The sequence below is a fragment of the Pan paniscus genome, chromosome Y (genome assembly GCF_029289425.2).
Source record: "Pan paniscus chromosome Y, NHGRI_mPanPan1-v2.0_pri, whole genome shotgun sequence".
Classification (NCBI taxonomy): Eukaryota; Metazoa; Chordata; class Mammalia; order Primates; family Hominidae; genus Pan; species Pan paniscus.
Window position 1 is genome coordinate 36,540,593 of NC_073273.2, and position 12,514 is coordinate 36,553,106.

Below are 12,514 nucleotides of genomic sequence, written 5' to 3' on the forward strand. Positions count from 1 at the left end.
TAACAGGTTTTTTTATTTGTTTTCCACCAGTGGAATCTTTCAGGTTTTCTATATATAGAATCATATGATCTGAAAAGACAGATATTTTTACTCCTTCTTTTCCAGTTTGGATGCTTTCTATTTTATTACTATTTTTGCTTATTTGCTCTGGCTAAGACTTGTAGTATCATGTTGACTAAAAGAGTCTAGAGCAAGTATCCTCATCTTGTAGTTGGTCTTAGAGGAAAAGCTTTTCATCATTTGCTGTTGAGTATGACGATAGCTCTAGATTTTTCATATGTGACATTTGTTAAGGTAGTTTTCTTATATTTCAAGTCTGCTGAGTATTTTTTTATATCACAAAATGGACTTAATTTTTGCAAATACCTTTTTCGTATAAATGGTGTTGATAGTTTATGTTCCCTCTTCATTCTCTTAGTGAGAATGCATTTTATTGATTGATTTTCAGGTGTTGAACTATCCTTGCATTCCTTGCATTTATTCATGTTCTTGCATGTCCTTGTATTTATGTAGGTGTAAACCCTACATAATTTGGTCATGGTGTATAATGCTTTCAATGTTCTGTTGAATTGTTGCTAGTGTTTTGTTGAGGATTTTCACTTAAATGTTATACTGGCCTGTAGTTTTCTTCTTAAGCCTTTTCTTTAGTGTTACTATCTGGGCAGTATGGAATGAATGAATGTATAAATCTTCAAACAATGAATGTGGAACTCTTTCTTCTCTTTACTTTTTTTTGCAAGAGTTTTAGGTGTTAATTCTTTGTTAAGTAGAATTCTGCAGTGAAGGTTTCTGATCCTGAGCTTTTCTTTTTTGAAGATTTTTGATTTCTGATTCAGTCTTTTTACTGTAAGATTCTTCAGATTTTATCATTCTTTGTATTTTATTTTTATTAGGTTGTATGTTTATAGTAATTTACTTATTTTTTCTAGATTATCTAATTTTTTGGTGTACAATTTTCACAGTTTTCTCTTACACTCCTTTTTACCTCTATGGCAGGGGTCCTCAATCCCTTGGCAATGGAGCCATTCCAATCCGTAGGCTGTTAGGAACTAGGCTGCACAGGAGGAGGTGAGAGGTTGGTGAGCCAGCATTACTGTCTAAGCTCCACCTCTTGTCAGATCAGCAGTGGCATTAGATTCTCATAAGAGTGCAAACTTGCTTGTGAACAGTGCATGCAAGGGATCTAGACTGTGTGCTCCTTCTGATAATCTAGTGCATGATGATCTAAGATGTAACAGTTTCATCCAGAAATCATACCATCACCCTCCTCTGACTGTGGAAAAATTGTTTTCCACTAAACCTATTGTCTGATGCAAAAGTGGTAGGGGTTGCTGATCTATGGCATCAGTTGTAATGTCCCCTTTTCATCTGATATTAGTTATTTGAATCTGTTAGTTATTTGAATCTGACATTAGTTACTTGAATCTATTCCCTTTTTAAAAATATCTACCTAAAGTTTTGTCAGTTTTCTTGATGTGTTCAAAACAATCGCCACCTGTTTGGTTTATTTTTTTGTATTGTTTTTTTATTTTCTGTTTCCTTTATTTCTGCTCTAATTTTCATTTATTCTTCTCTCTACTAGTGTTAGGTTGACTTTGGTATTCCTCTTGTGCTTGTGCTGTAAAATTAAGTTGTTGATTTGAGATGCCTTCTTTTTTATTGTAAGTGTTTACAGCTATTAACTTTCCTGTTAGCACAACTTTTGCTGCATTCCATAAGTTTGCAATATACTCATTATATTAGTGTAACCACCCCTGCTCTCTTTTGGTTACCATTTGCATGTAGTATCTTTTTCCACTCATTCACTTTCAGCATCATGTCCTAAAGACTCTAAATCAGTCTCTTTGTGGATCCCGTGTTTTATGCATTTAGTCCATTTGTCTTTTTTTAAATTAAGAAACTTAATTCATTTATCTAAAGTAGTTACTGGTAGAGAAGGACCTACATATTGCTGCCATTTTGTTTATTGTTTTTATGTGTGTTGAGCTTTTTGTTCCCTTGTCTTCACTCTTAGTGTCTTCCTTTGTGTTTTGATTTTTTTGCTAGTGACATTCTCTTCTCATTCCTTTTGCATATATATATGTATTTTTTTTTTTTGAAACACAGCTTCACTCCTGTTGACCAGTCTGGAGTGCAATGGCACAATCTTGGCTCATTGCAACCTCTGCCTCCCAGGTTCAAGAGATTCTCCTGTCTCAGCCTTCTGAGCAGCTGGGATTACAGGCATCCACCACAATGCCCAGTAATTTTTTTTTGTGTGGTATTTTTAGTAGAGACAAGGTTTCACCATATTTGCCAGGCTAGTCTTGAACTCCCGACCTCAGGTTATTTGCCCGCCTCAGCCTCCTAAAGTGCTGGGACTACAGGTGTGAGACGCTGCGCCTGGCCTTTTGCCTGTATTTTGTAGAGATTTCTTTACAGTTAACATGGGGATTACATAGAACATCTTACACTTGCAATAATCTATTTTAAATTGATATTGAATTCAACTACAAATGAAAACTGCATGTTTACAGCTTTGTTTCCCTCCAACTTTCTGTTATTGATATTGCAAATAACATCTTTTATTAAAAAAGTTGTCAGATCTTGTATGTTGCCTTGGCTATATTTGAACTCCTAACCTCAGCAGTCTTTCTGTTTCAGCCTCTCAAGTAGCTAGGACTACAGGCACATGCCACTGCACCCCACTTAAATCTTTATATGGCATGTACACAGATGTATGGATGTATAATTTTTTAAGGCTTTTGTCTTTTAATGCTTTTAAAAGTATTATTTGTCATCAATCTTTCAAAATATAGGACTCTATATTTGACCATATATTTACCTTATCAGATAATTTTATGTCTTATAAGGCTTCCTATTGCTGTTTAGCATTCTTTCTTTGAAATACTCTCTTTAGCATTTCTTGTGACGGAGGTCTGGTGGGAATAAATGCCTTCAAGTTTTGTTTATCTGGGAAAGTCTTCATTTCTACTTCATTTTTAAGGAATGTTTGCCATATATATGTATGTGTATATATGTAATCTTAATTGACAGGTTTTCTTTTCACTAAATTTCTCACTGCCTTCTGGCCTTCAAGGTTTCTGCTTAGAAATTCACTGGTAATTTTATAGAAGCTTCCTGGTATGTGGCAAGATTTTCTCTTTTTCTTTAAAAATCAACAGCTTGATTGGGTCTGCACTGTGGCTCACACCTGTAATCCCAGCACTTTGGGAGGCCGAGGCAGATGGATCACTTTAGCCCAGGAGTTCAAGACCAGCCTGGACCACATGGCAAATTCCCATCTCTACTGAAAACACAAAAAATTAGAGTGTGTTGGCAGTTGCCTGTAATCCCAGCTATTCAGGAAGCTAAGATGGGATAATTGCATGAACTTTGAAGGTAGAGGTTGCGGTGAGCTTAGATTGCACCACTGCCCTCCAAACTGGAGAACAAAAAACCCCCATAAAAAAACAATTTATCATAGTATATCTTGGTATGGGTGTTTTTAAATTCTTAGTGGAATTTGTTGTTTTCAAATTTGTATGTCTTTTTTTCTTGGAATTTGGAAAGATTTTAGTCGTATTCTTCCAATAATGTTTTCTGCCTCTTTCTTACTCTTCCTTTTATGTGACTCTCATCATATGTATATTGATATGTATATTTATTCTTTTGTTTTCTCTTGTAACTCAATAATTTCAAATAAACTATCTTAAAGTTTACTGATTCTTTCCCATACCTCATCAAAGTCTTCTGGTGAGTTTTTAATTTCAGTACTTTGTTTTTCAGCTGTAAAAAAAAATTTTTTTTGAAAATAGTTTCTATTTCTCTTGATAGTCTCATTTTTGTTCATGTACTATTTTTCTTATTTCATTTAGTTGCCTGTCTTTGTTTTGTTTTCTCAATGAACAATTAAGAGTTATTTTAAACCTTTTTGTGGAAATTGTGTGATCTCAGTTTCTTTAGGTTCAGTTTCCAGTGATGTACTTTGTTTTTGGATTTGGCCATTAGGCCATGTTTCCATGTTACTTGCATGTCTTGCAATCTTTCTTGGGATTTTGGCATTTGAGAAACAGCCACCCCTCCATTTTATGTACTGGCTTCATTGAGGGGAAGATCTTTTCTAGTCACCCCAGATAGAGGTTCTGGGACTTCTCAGTACCTTTCTTGGGATGCCTCTTGTCTGTATGTGCTTTTATTTTAACACGTATAGTTGATTTAACTGTCTTAATTTCCATTAGAGGATCATCCATGCTATTTCTCAGGTGATTTGGTTTTGGTTTCAATCTGGTCTTGGTATTCATCTGCCCACCATTTCTTACTTCCTCTGGTTCCTGCCTCTGACATTGCAGACTCCTTGTTGCTCTAATGTGCTCATGTTTTCAGCATACTGCATCCTGGTATACAAATGATGCTACAGTTTCTTTCAGCACTTCGGATTCAAGTGAGATAGAAACCAGTTTCTCAGGCATCCTGAAAATAAGACAGAACAATGTTGGCAGCAAGGAGGGGTTGCTCTATCCTGAGGGACGAGCTGAGAATTAGAAGGTTTACTCTGATTATTCCTCACTATACCAGATAGAGGAAGGGATAAAGATGAGCAAAATATCATGGACTTGGCTACTGTTTTTGGTTGCAGTATTTCTCGACAATACATTTGACGGGGTGCTGCAGCTTCTTAATGAGTCTGCAGAGTAAAGTTTGGTGCATATATCATTGTTATCTTGGTGTCTCCATGGCAGTATGAAAGACTATAGACCTATCAACTATTTGAATGTCTTCTTTTAATAACTGACTGTTCATATTCTTTGCCCACTTTCACATTGTTTTATTGTTATCCAGTTGAGTTACTTGTAAATTTGAAATTAATGGCTTCTAAGATATACAGTTTGCAAATATGTTCTCTTACTCAATGGGGTGTTTCTTCCCTTTCTTTTTTCCTTTGCTACACAGAAGCTTTGCAGTCTAATGCCATTTAATTTGATTATTTTTACTTTTGTTGCCTGTGCTTTTGGGGTGATATCAAAAAAGTTGTTACCTAGTTTGATATTGTTGAGATTTCTGGTAGTTTTTCAGCTTTTGATTATATATTTGCTTCTTTCATTCATTTCGAGTTGATTTTTGTATATTGTGTAAGATAACAGTCTAATTTCACTCATCTGCATGTGGATATTGAGTTTTCCCAGCACCATTGTTTGAAGAACCTGTCCTTTTTCCATTCTGCACTCCTTGCACCTTTGGAAAAAAAAAATTGAACATAAATGTTTGAGTAATTTTTGGGTTTTCTATCATTCTTTTTTTTTTTTTTTGTAGCTGTAAGGGCAATTTTTATTGTATTATAAAAAGAATTATATTATAAAACTTAAAGTTTGCAATAACCTGCTATTGCCTGCATAGTAAGCCTAGACTTCTGTCTAGCTTGTGAGATATCCGTAATGTTGGCCTGTCCTTCTTTTTTTTTTTTTTTTTAATTATACTTTAAGTTTTAGGGTACATGTGCACATTGTGCAGGTTAGTTACATATGTATACATGTGCCATGCTGGGGCACTGCACCCACTAACTCGTCATCTAGCATTAGGTATATCTCCCAATGCTATCCCTCCCCCCTCCCCCCTCCCCACCACAGTCCCCAGAGTATGATATTCCCCTTCCTGTGTCCATGTGATCTCATTGTTCAATTCCCACCTATGAGTGAGAATATGCGGTGTTTGGTTTTTTGTTCTTGCGATAGTTTACTGAGAATGATGGTTTCCAATTTCATCCATGTCCCTACAAAGGATATGAACTCATCATTTTTTATGGCTGCATAGTATTCCATGGTGTATATGTGCCACATTTTCTGAATCCAGTCTATCATTGTTGGACATTTGGGTTGGTTCCAAGTCTTTGCTATTGTGAATAATGCCGCAATAAACATACGTGTGCATGTGTCTTTATAGCAGCATGATTTATAGTCATTTGGGTATATACCCAGTAATGGGATGGCTGGGTCAAATGGTATTTCTAGTTCTAGATCCCTGAGGAATTGCCACACTGACTTCCACAATGGTTGAACTAGTTTACAGTCCCACCAACAGTGTAAAAGTGTTCCTATTTCTCCACATCCTCTCCAGCACCTGTTGTTTCCTGACTTTTGAATGATTGCCATTCTAACTGGTGTGAGATGATATCTCATAGTGGTTTTGATTTGCATTTCTCTGATGGCCAGTGATGATGAGCATTTTTTCATGTGTTTTTTGGCTGCATAAATGTCTTCTTTTGAGAAGTGCCTGTTCATGTCCTTCGCCCACTTTTTGATGGGGTTGTTTGTTTTTTTCTTGTAAATTTGTTTGAGTTCACTGTAGATTCTGGATATTAGCCCTTTGTCAGATGAGTAGGTTGCGAAAATTTTCTCCCATGTTGTAGGTTGCCTGTTCACTCTGATGGTAGTTTCTTTTGCTGTGCAGAAGCTCTTTAGTTTAATTAGATCCCATTTGTCAATTTTGGCTTTTGTTGCCATTGCTTTTGGTGTTTTGGACATGAAGTCCTTGCCCACGCCTATGTCCTGAATGGTAATGCCTAGGTTTACTTCTAGGGTTTTTATGGTTTTAGGTCTAACGTTTAAATCTTTAATCCATCTTGAATTGATTTTTGTATAAGGTGTAAGGAAGGGATCCAGTTTCAGCTTTCTACATATGGCTATGCAAAAATCCTCAATAAAATACTGGCAAACCGAATCCAGCAGCACATCAAAAAGCTTATCCACCATGATCAAGTGGGCTTCATCCCTGGGATGCAAGGCTGGTTCAACATACGCAAATCAATAAATGTAATCCAGCATATAAACAGAGCCAAAGACAAAAAACACATGATTATCTCAATAGATGCAGAAAAAGCCTTTGACAAAATTCAACAACCCTTCATGCTAAAAACTCTCAATAAATTAGGTATTGATGGGACATATTTCAAAATAATAAGAGCTATCTATGACAAACCCACAGCCAATATCATACTGAATGGGCAAAAACTGGAAGCATTCCCTTTGAAAACTGGCACAAGACAGGGATGCCCTCTCTCACCGCTCCTATTCAACATAGTGTTGGAAGTTCTGGCCAGGGCAATCAGGCAGGAGAAGGAAATAAAGGGTATTCAATTAGGAAAAGAGGAAGTCAAATTGTCCCTGTTTGCAGACGACATGATTGTTTATCTAGAAAACCCCATCGTCTCAGCCCAAAATCTCCTTAAGCTGATAAGCAACTTCAGCAAAGTCTCAGGATACAAAATCAATGTACAAAAATCACAAGCATTCTTATACACCAACAACAGACAAACAGAGAGCCAAATCATGAGTGAACTCCCATTCACAATTGCTTCTATCATTCTTAACTGGTTGAATGTGTCAGTTTTTATGCTAGTACTATGTGCTCCTGTTAGATTTTCTTTGTAATATGTTTGGTAATCAGGGAATATGCTGCCTCTAGCTTTGTTCTTTTTGTTTTAGGTTGTTTTAGTCTTTCAGTGTCTTTTGTAGTTCCATTCAAATTTAATGTTTGTGTTTTCTATTTCTGTAACAAGAGACCTTGGAATTTTGACAGTGATAACATCGAGTTTCCAAAATACTTTGGGTAGAACGGATATTTTCACAGTATTAATTCTTCTATTTTATGGACAAATCTATTTGTGTTTAAGTTTATTTAATCTTTTTTTGTAGTTTTCATTATAAATGCCTTTTATATCCTTGATTAAATTTATACCCAAGTTTTAAATTTCTTTGTTGTTGCTTTTATAAATGAGATTGTGTTATTTTTCCTTCTTAGTAGTTTGTTGGTGTGCAGAAATGATATTGATTTTTACATATTTTCTTTGTCCTGTAACTTTATAGAATTTATTTATCTGTTCCAGCGGTTTTCTTTTGGTGCAGTCTTTGGGGTTTTCTAAATATAAGAGCATGTTATCTCCAAGTAGAGATAAATTCACTTCTTTCTTTCTTGTTAGGATACCATTTATTACTATCTGCTGTCTAATTATTCTGGCAAAGACTTCCAGTACTATGATGAAAATAAGTGGTGAAGAATAGCCATCCTTGTCTTGTCTCTGTTCTTAGGATAAAATTTTGACCTTTCACCATTGAATCTGATGGTAGCTATGCATCTGTCATATGTAGCCTATAAATTTCCTCTCTTCTTAACTTGTTGAGAGTTACCATGAAAGGGTGTCAAATTTTGTCAAATGCTTTTGCAGTTGTTATTACAATGATCATGTACTTTTCATTTCTTCTTTTTTTTTCAATGTGATGTGTTACATTAATTGGTTTTGTGTATGTTAAACTGTTTCTCAGAGATGAATACCATTTGATCATGGTTAATTATTCTTTTAATGTGTTATTATATTAAGTTTGCTAGTAGTTTTTGAGAATTTATGTATGTGTCCATCAGGAATACTAGCCTGTGCCTTTCTTTTCTTGTAGGATCTTCTCTGTCTAAGCAGTAAATAATTAAAGGTTCTCTTCAGGGAAATGCTGCAATTTTTTCTGCTGCATATTGGGATTTGCAAGATGGCACCAAATATTTTACATACTTTTGAAAACAAGCCCCAAGACAGACATAGCAGCCTGGCACATATATGCAGCTTCCTGTTCAGACTATAGCAGCTGATGGTTATGTTATAAAACGGTGTGTCACCTATAATTTTTAAATATTTTTATTTTTATTTTTTTGAGACAGGGTCTCACTGTGTTGCCCAGGCTAGAGTTTTTGTTGTCCACTGAAGGTTGCTTATTCTGTTAAAAATGTCTTCCTACACTCAAGAAAAACTAAGTGAATAGTCATCTTATCTAAACCTTAACAGGCCTTGGGAGGGTTAGTGTGAGTTCTTTACCCAGTAAGGGTGGTGCTGACAGCTTTGGAGTTGGTAGCTTCTAAGTTGCAGCAAACAATTTTTGCTGAGGAGGCAAAATTTCCAGAGTGAATAGACAACTTAATATCCTTTAAATCTGAAAGGATCATTGTTTTATGCTTTTAGAATTATAGTTTAACAGAGGTGTGAAGAAAACAGGCAGCACAATGCCCTAAGAAGGAGTCTGCATAAGAGAAAAAAGCAGTTCACGCAGATACTATCTTTCTTACTTTATCTTTAACCCCTTCTGCTCAGATGTTAGGCTGATGTCATATTGAACTACTTGGCAGTTTCTCTTACGTACTGCTACTGCTGTTTTGAAGGAGTGTCCCAAGTAGCATCTATGTTGTTGCTCTGCCAAGGTGGATGCAAATTGGCTTATCAGATTGACGGCCTGGAAGCACTGATCATGGACCACACAGGCCTGAAACAGGAAGGGCTCCTGTTCCCCAGAAACACTGTCTTTCTAGTTTGAGCAGAATAGACTCCAAGCAAGATCATGAGGTTACCATGAACACTGTAGGTGGCCTTGGGTTTTCTTCAGAAATAAATCCAGAGATGCAGTTCAAACTAAATATACCTGAGATAGTGGAAGATTTTGCTGTCTCTGAAAAACCCCCAGATTGCTTCACTGCTATATGTAAAACACCTCCTGCAATACAAAATGCTTTCAGCACAGCAGAAACACTTGGCTTGGACAGGCCTACCAGCCACAATCATAGGCCTTGCAACATCTATGATGCTCATTACCTGCAGCTACCCTGGGTCAATCCTTACATGGAGAGTGCCACACCAGCCATCCATCCTTCCCTTGATTTGCCAAATATGTATTCACAGAACATGTTCTGGCTACCTCAGTAGTCCTCCAACTTGGCCCAGCTGCTATATTTTCCAGGAAACAGAAATAGGGAGCAGTTTTCCTACCTGCCATCACCTCGCTATTTCAGTCCCCACATCCCATTGTCCTTGGCATCACCCATGAGGCTTTCAACAGCTTTGGCCATCTCAGCCATTCCACCTCTCTTCCGCTGTGCAGACAAAAGCCTACCATGGAGGATGGCCATCAGTCCCCGGAACGCCATCAATTCCCACACCTATCCTCATATTCAGAACAGGAAACAACCAGGGTGCCATTTGCCAAGGCAGTTGCTAGTGGCTTTCCAGGTGATACAACTCTCGTGTTCCCTGCCTCCCCTCAGCCCTCACCCCAGATCCACCTTCCCACCCAGGCTGTTGCAGACATATTCTCTGAGTTCCATGAGCATTATGCCAGGATCTCCACCGCTCCTTCAGTGACACTGTCAAAGGCAAACATGATGGGTAGTGAGTTCCCCACAGCGAGGCTCTCCAGTAGCAAATATCCTGAGACCCTGGAAGTGGGTGAGAGTGCTCAGCCAGTCCCCATGTACACCTGGAAGACAGTGGCTCAAGACAGGAAAGATGATGTCTCACCTCTCTGTTAGAGAAGCAGAGTATTACCAAAAGCATCTCAAATAAGCCAGTAGAGTTGTCTTCTAAAGTGGTGGAGGTAGATGCTTCCAAAGCTGATCACATGAAAAAGATGGCTTCCATGGGCTTGGTTCACAGCATGGCTGGAAGTGGCTTAGTGCTCTCCAGAAGTGAGATTCCGAAAGAAACATCTTCTCTAAGAAATGGCTGTGCTATCTATAGATCTGAATTTATTAGCACTGATCCATCATCCTGGGTAGTACCCAGGCCAAGAACTAATGAAGAGAACAATGGTGAAAGCATGTTGAAAAACAAGGTGATGGACTGGATGATAATACAACAGCAAAGTTCTTTTTACCTTTGCATGAATGGCAAAGGAACTATGATCCCTAATGTTTTGGGGTCAGTGTCCTGTGCAGGCCACCCCACCTCTATATTAACTCTATATTATCAGTCCCCAACCCCACATAGGGCAGATGGCACTAGGACCAACAGGAGCTCTGTGGATACCACATCATCCATCATTCAGCAAGTGGGCCAACCTCCAACCATGCCTGTCAAGAAAAGCAGCAGCACTAGCAGCAAGGTTGCCAAAGCCAGCAGCCCAGAACTGAGTTTCAAAGCAAATAAGAATGGCCTTCAACCAAGCCCCCTATTTCTACCTCCAAATGAGGCTTTTAGGCCCCCATCAATTTCCCACCCCAGAAGTTACTTTCCTTACCCAGTACCTAAGGCCACTGCTATAAGACCCTTCTCCTTACATGACAAAGGGCCTGTCTACCCTCATCCAGTTTTGTTGCCCAACAACAGTCTCTTTCTGGGGCGTCTTGCCTCAAAGCCTAGACTGCCTTATGTGGTGCCCATGGGCCATCCAGAGTTTCTGATCTACCAAGATGCCCTGGGATTTGGCATGGTGCAACCCATGTTGATGACACACAGGCCCATAGAGATCACCAAAAAGGAGAAACCAGAGAGGAGGTCACATTCCCAAGAAAGAGCCTGCCGCAAAGACCCAACTTTCCAGAATCAGTTTTCTGAGATGCTGGAAGCTAGCAGTACAGCGTTTCATCCAGAAGTCCCCAATGACAGTCTAAAACTGAACCCCAGCTGGAATCAAGGTAAGATTATTATCAGAAGTGATAAGGTTGTTTATGTAGACCATCTCCAAGAAAAAACAGATGCTAAAACTGATGCAAATGTGTCCAAACCCAGCTTCATAATGAAACGTGTTGGCCAGAATGCTGAACCTGCCAGTCCCCCAATTGTCAAGCCATACCTGCAGCAGCATGGTGATTTCATCACCCTAAGAGAGAAGTTGGGGCACATTGATGACTTTCATGAACCTTATACTATCAAACAGACTCCAGCCAACAAAGAGAAAAAAGAGGAGAAACCAGAGGAAGATCCCATTCCCATGAAAGAGCCTGCCACAAAGACCCAACTGTCCAGAATCAATTTTCTGAGATGTTGGAAGCTGGCAGTACAGAGTTTCATCCAGAAGTCCACACTGACAATCTAAAACTAAACCTCAGCTGGAACCAAGGGAAGACTGTTAGCAGAAATAAAAAGATTGTTTACATAGACCTTCTCCAAGAAGAACCAGATGCCAAAACTGTGGCAAACATGTCCAAACCATGCTTTACAGTGAAAAATATTGGTCAGAATGCCAAGCCTGCCAAGCCCCCAATTGTCAAGGCATCCCTGCAGCAGCATGGTGATTTTATCACCCTAAGAGAGGAGTTGGGGCACATTGATGACTTGCATGAAGCTTATGCTCTCAAACGGACTCCAGCCAACAAAGAGAACATAGGGATGCCAGTTTCAACATTATTCCTGGAGCCAACTCTAGTGAGTGATGGTCATGCTGTAACTTTTGGTAAAATCCAAGAGTATCCCAAACCATATTGCCTTGGCAGTGCCCCACTAAGTATGGACATAATCTCTACTTACACCAAAGATGGAGCCAATGAGGCCAAATCAAGTGATGGCAAACTTCTGAAACCTAAGCCATCTAACCTGGTAAAGAGAGTCACCACCTCAGCAGGTTGCATGGCTGACCGATTCAAGTGTGTTACTACTGAACTGTATGCAGATTCTAGTCAGCTCACTTGGGAGCAACGGGCATTGCAGGTCACCCCCTCTACCCACATTTTAGCAACTTTACCTGTTGTTACAGTTTAAATATGTAAAGAGTACTGGGGGAGTATGGTA

General features: G+C 38.6%; 1 protein-coding gene across 1 annotated transcript; it reads left to right on the forward strand.

Annotated features, from left to right (window-relative positions):
* The first annotated feature begins 9,903 nt into the window (after positions 1–9,903).
* Positions 9,904–12,484, forward strand: LOC129395510 (BCL-6 corepressor). Its single transcript, XM_055106941.1, has 4 exons — positions 9,904–10,234; positions 10,318–11,691; positions 11,772–11,783; positions 12,096–12,484. The coding sequence occupies exons 1-4, from the start codon at positions 9,904–9,906 to the stop codon at positions 12,482–12,484; spliced, it is 2,106 nt and encodes a 701-aa protein (XP_054962916.1).
* Positions 12,485–12,514: the final 30 nt, after the last annotated feature.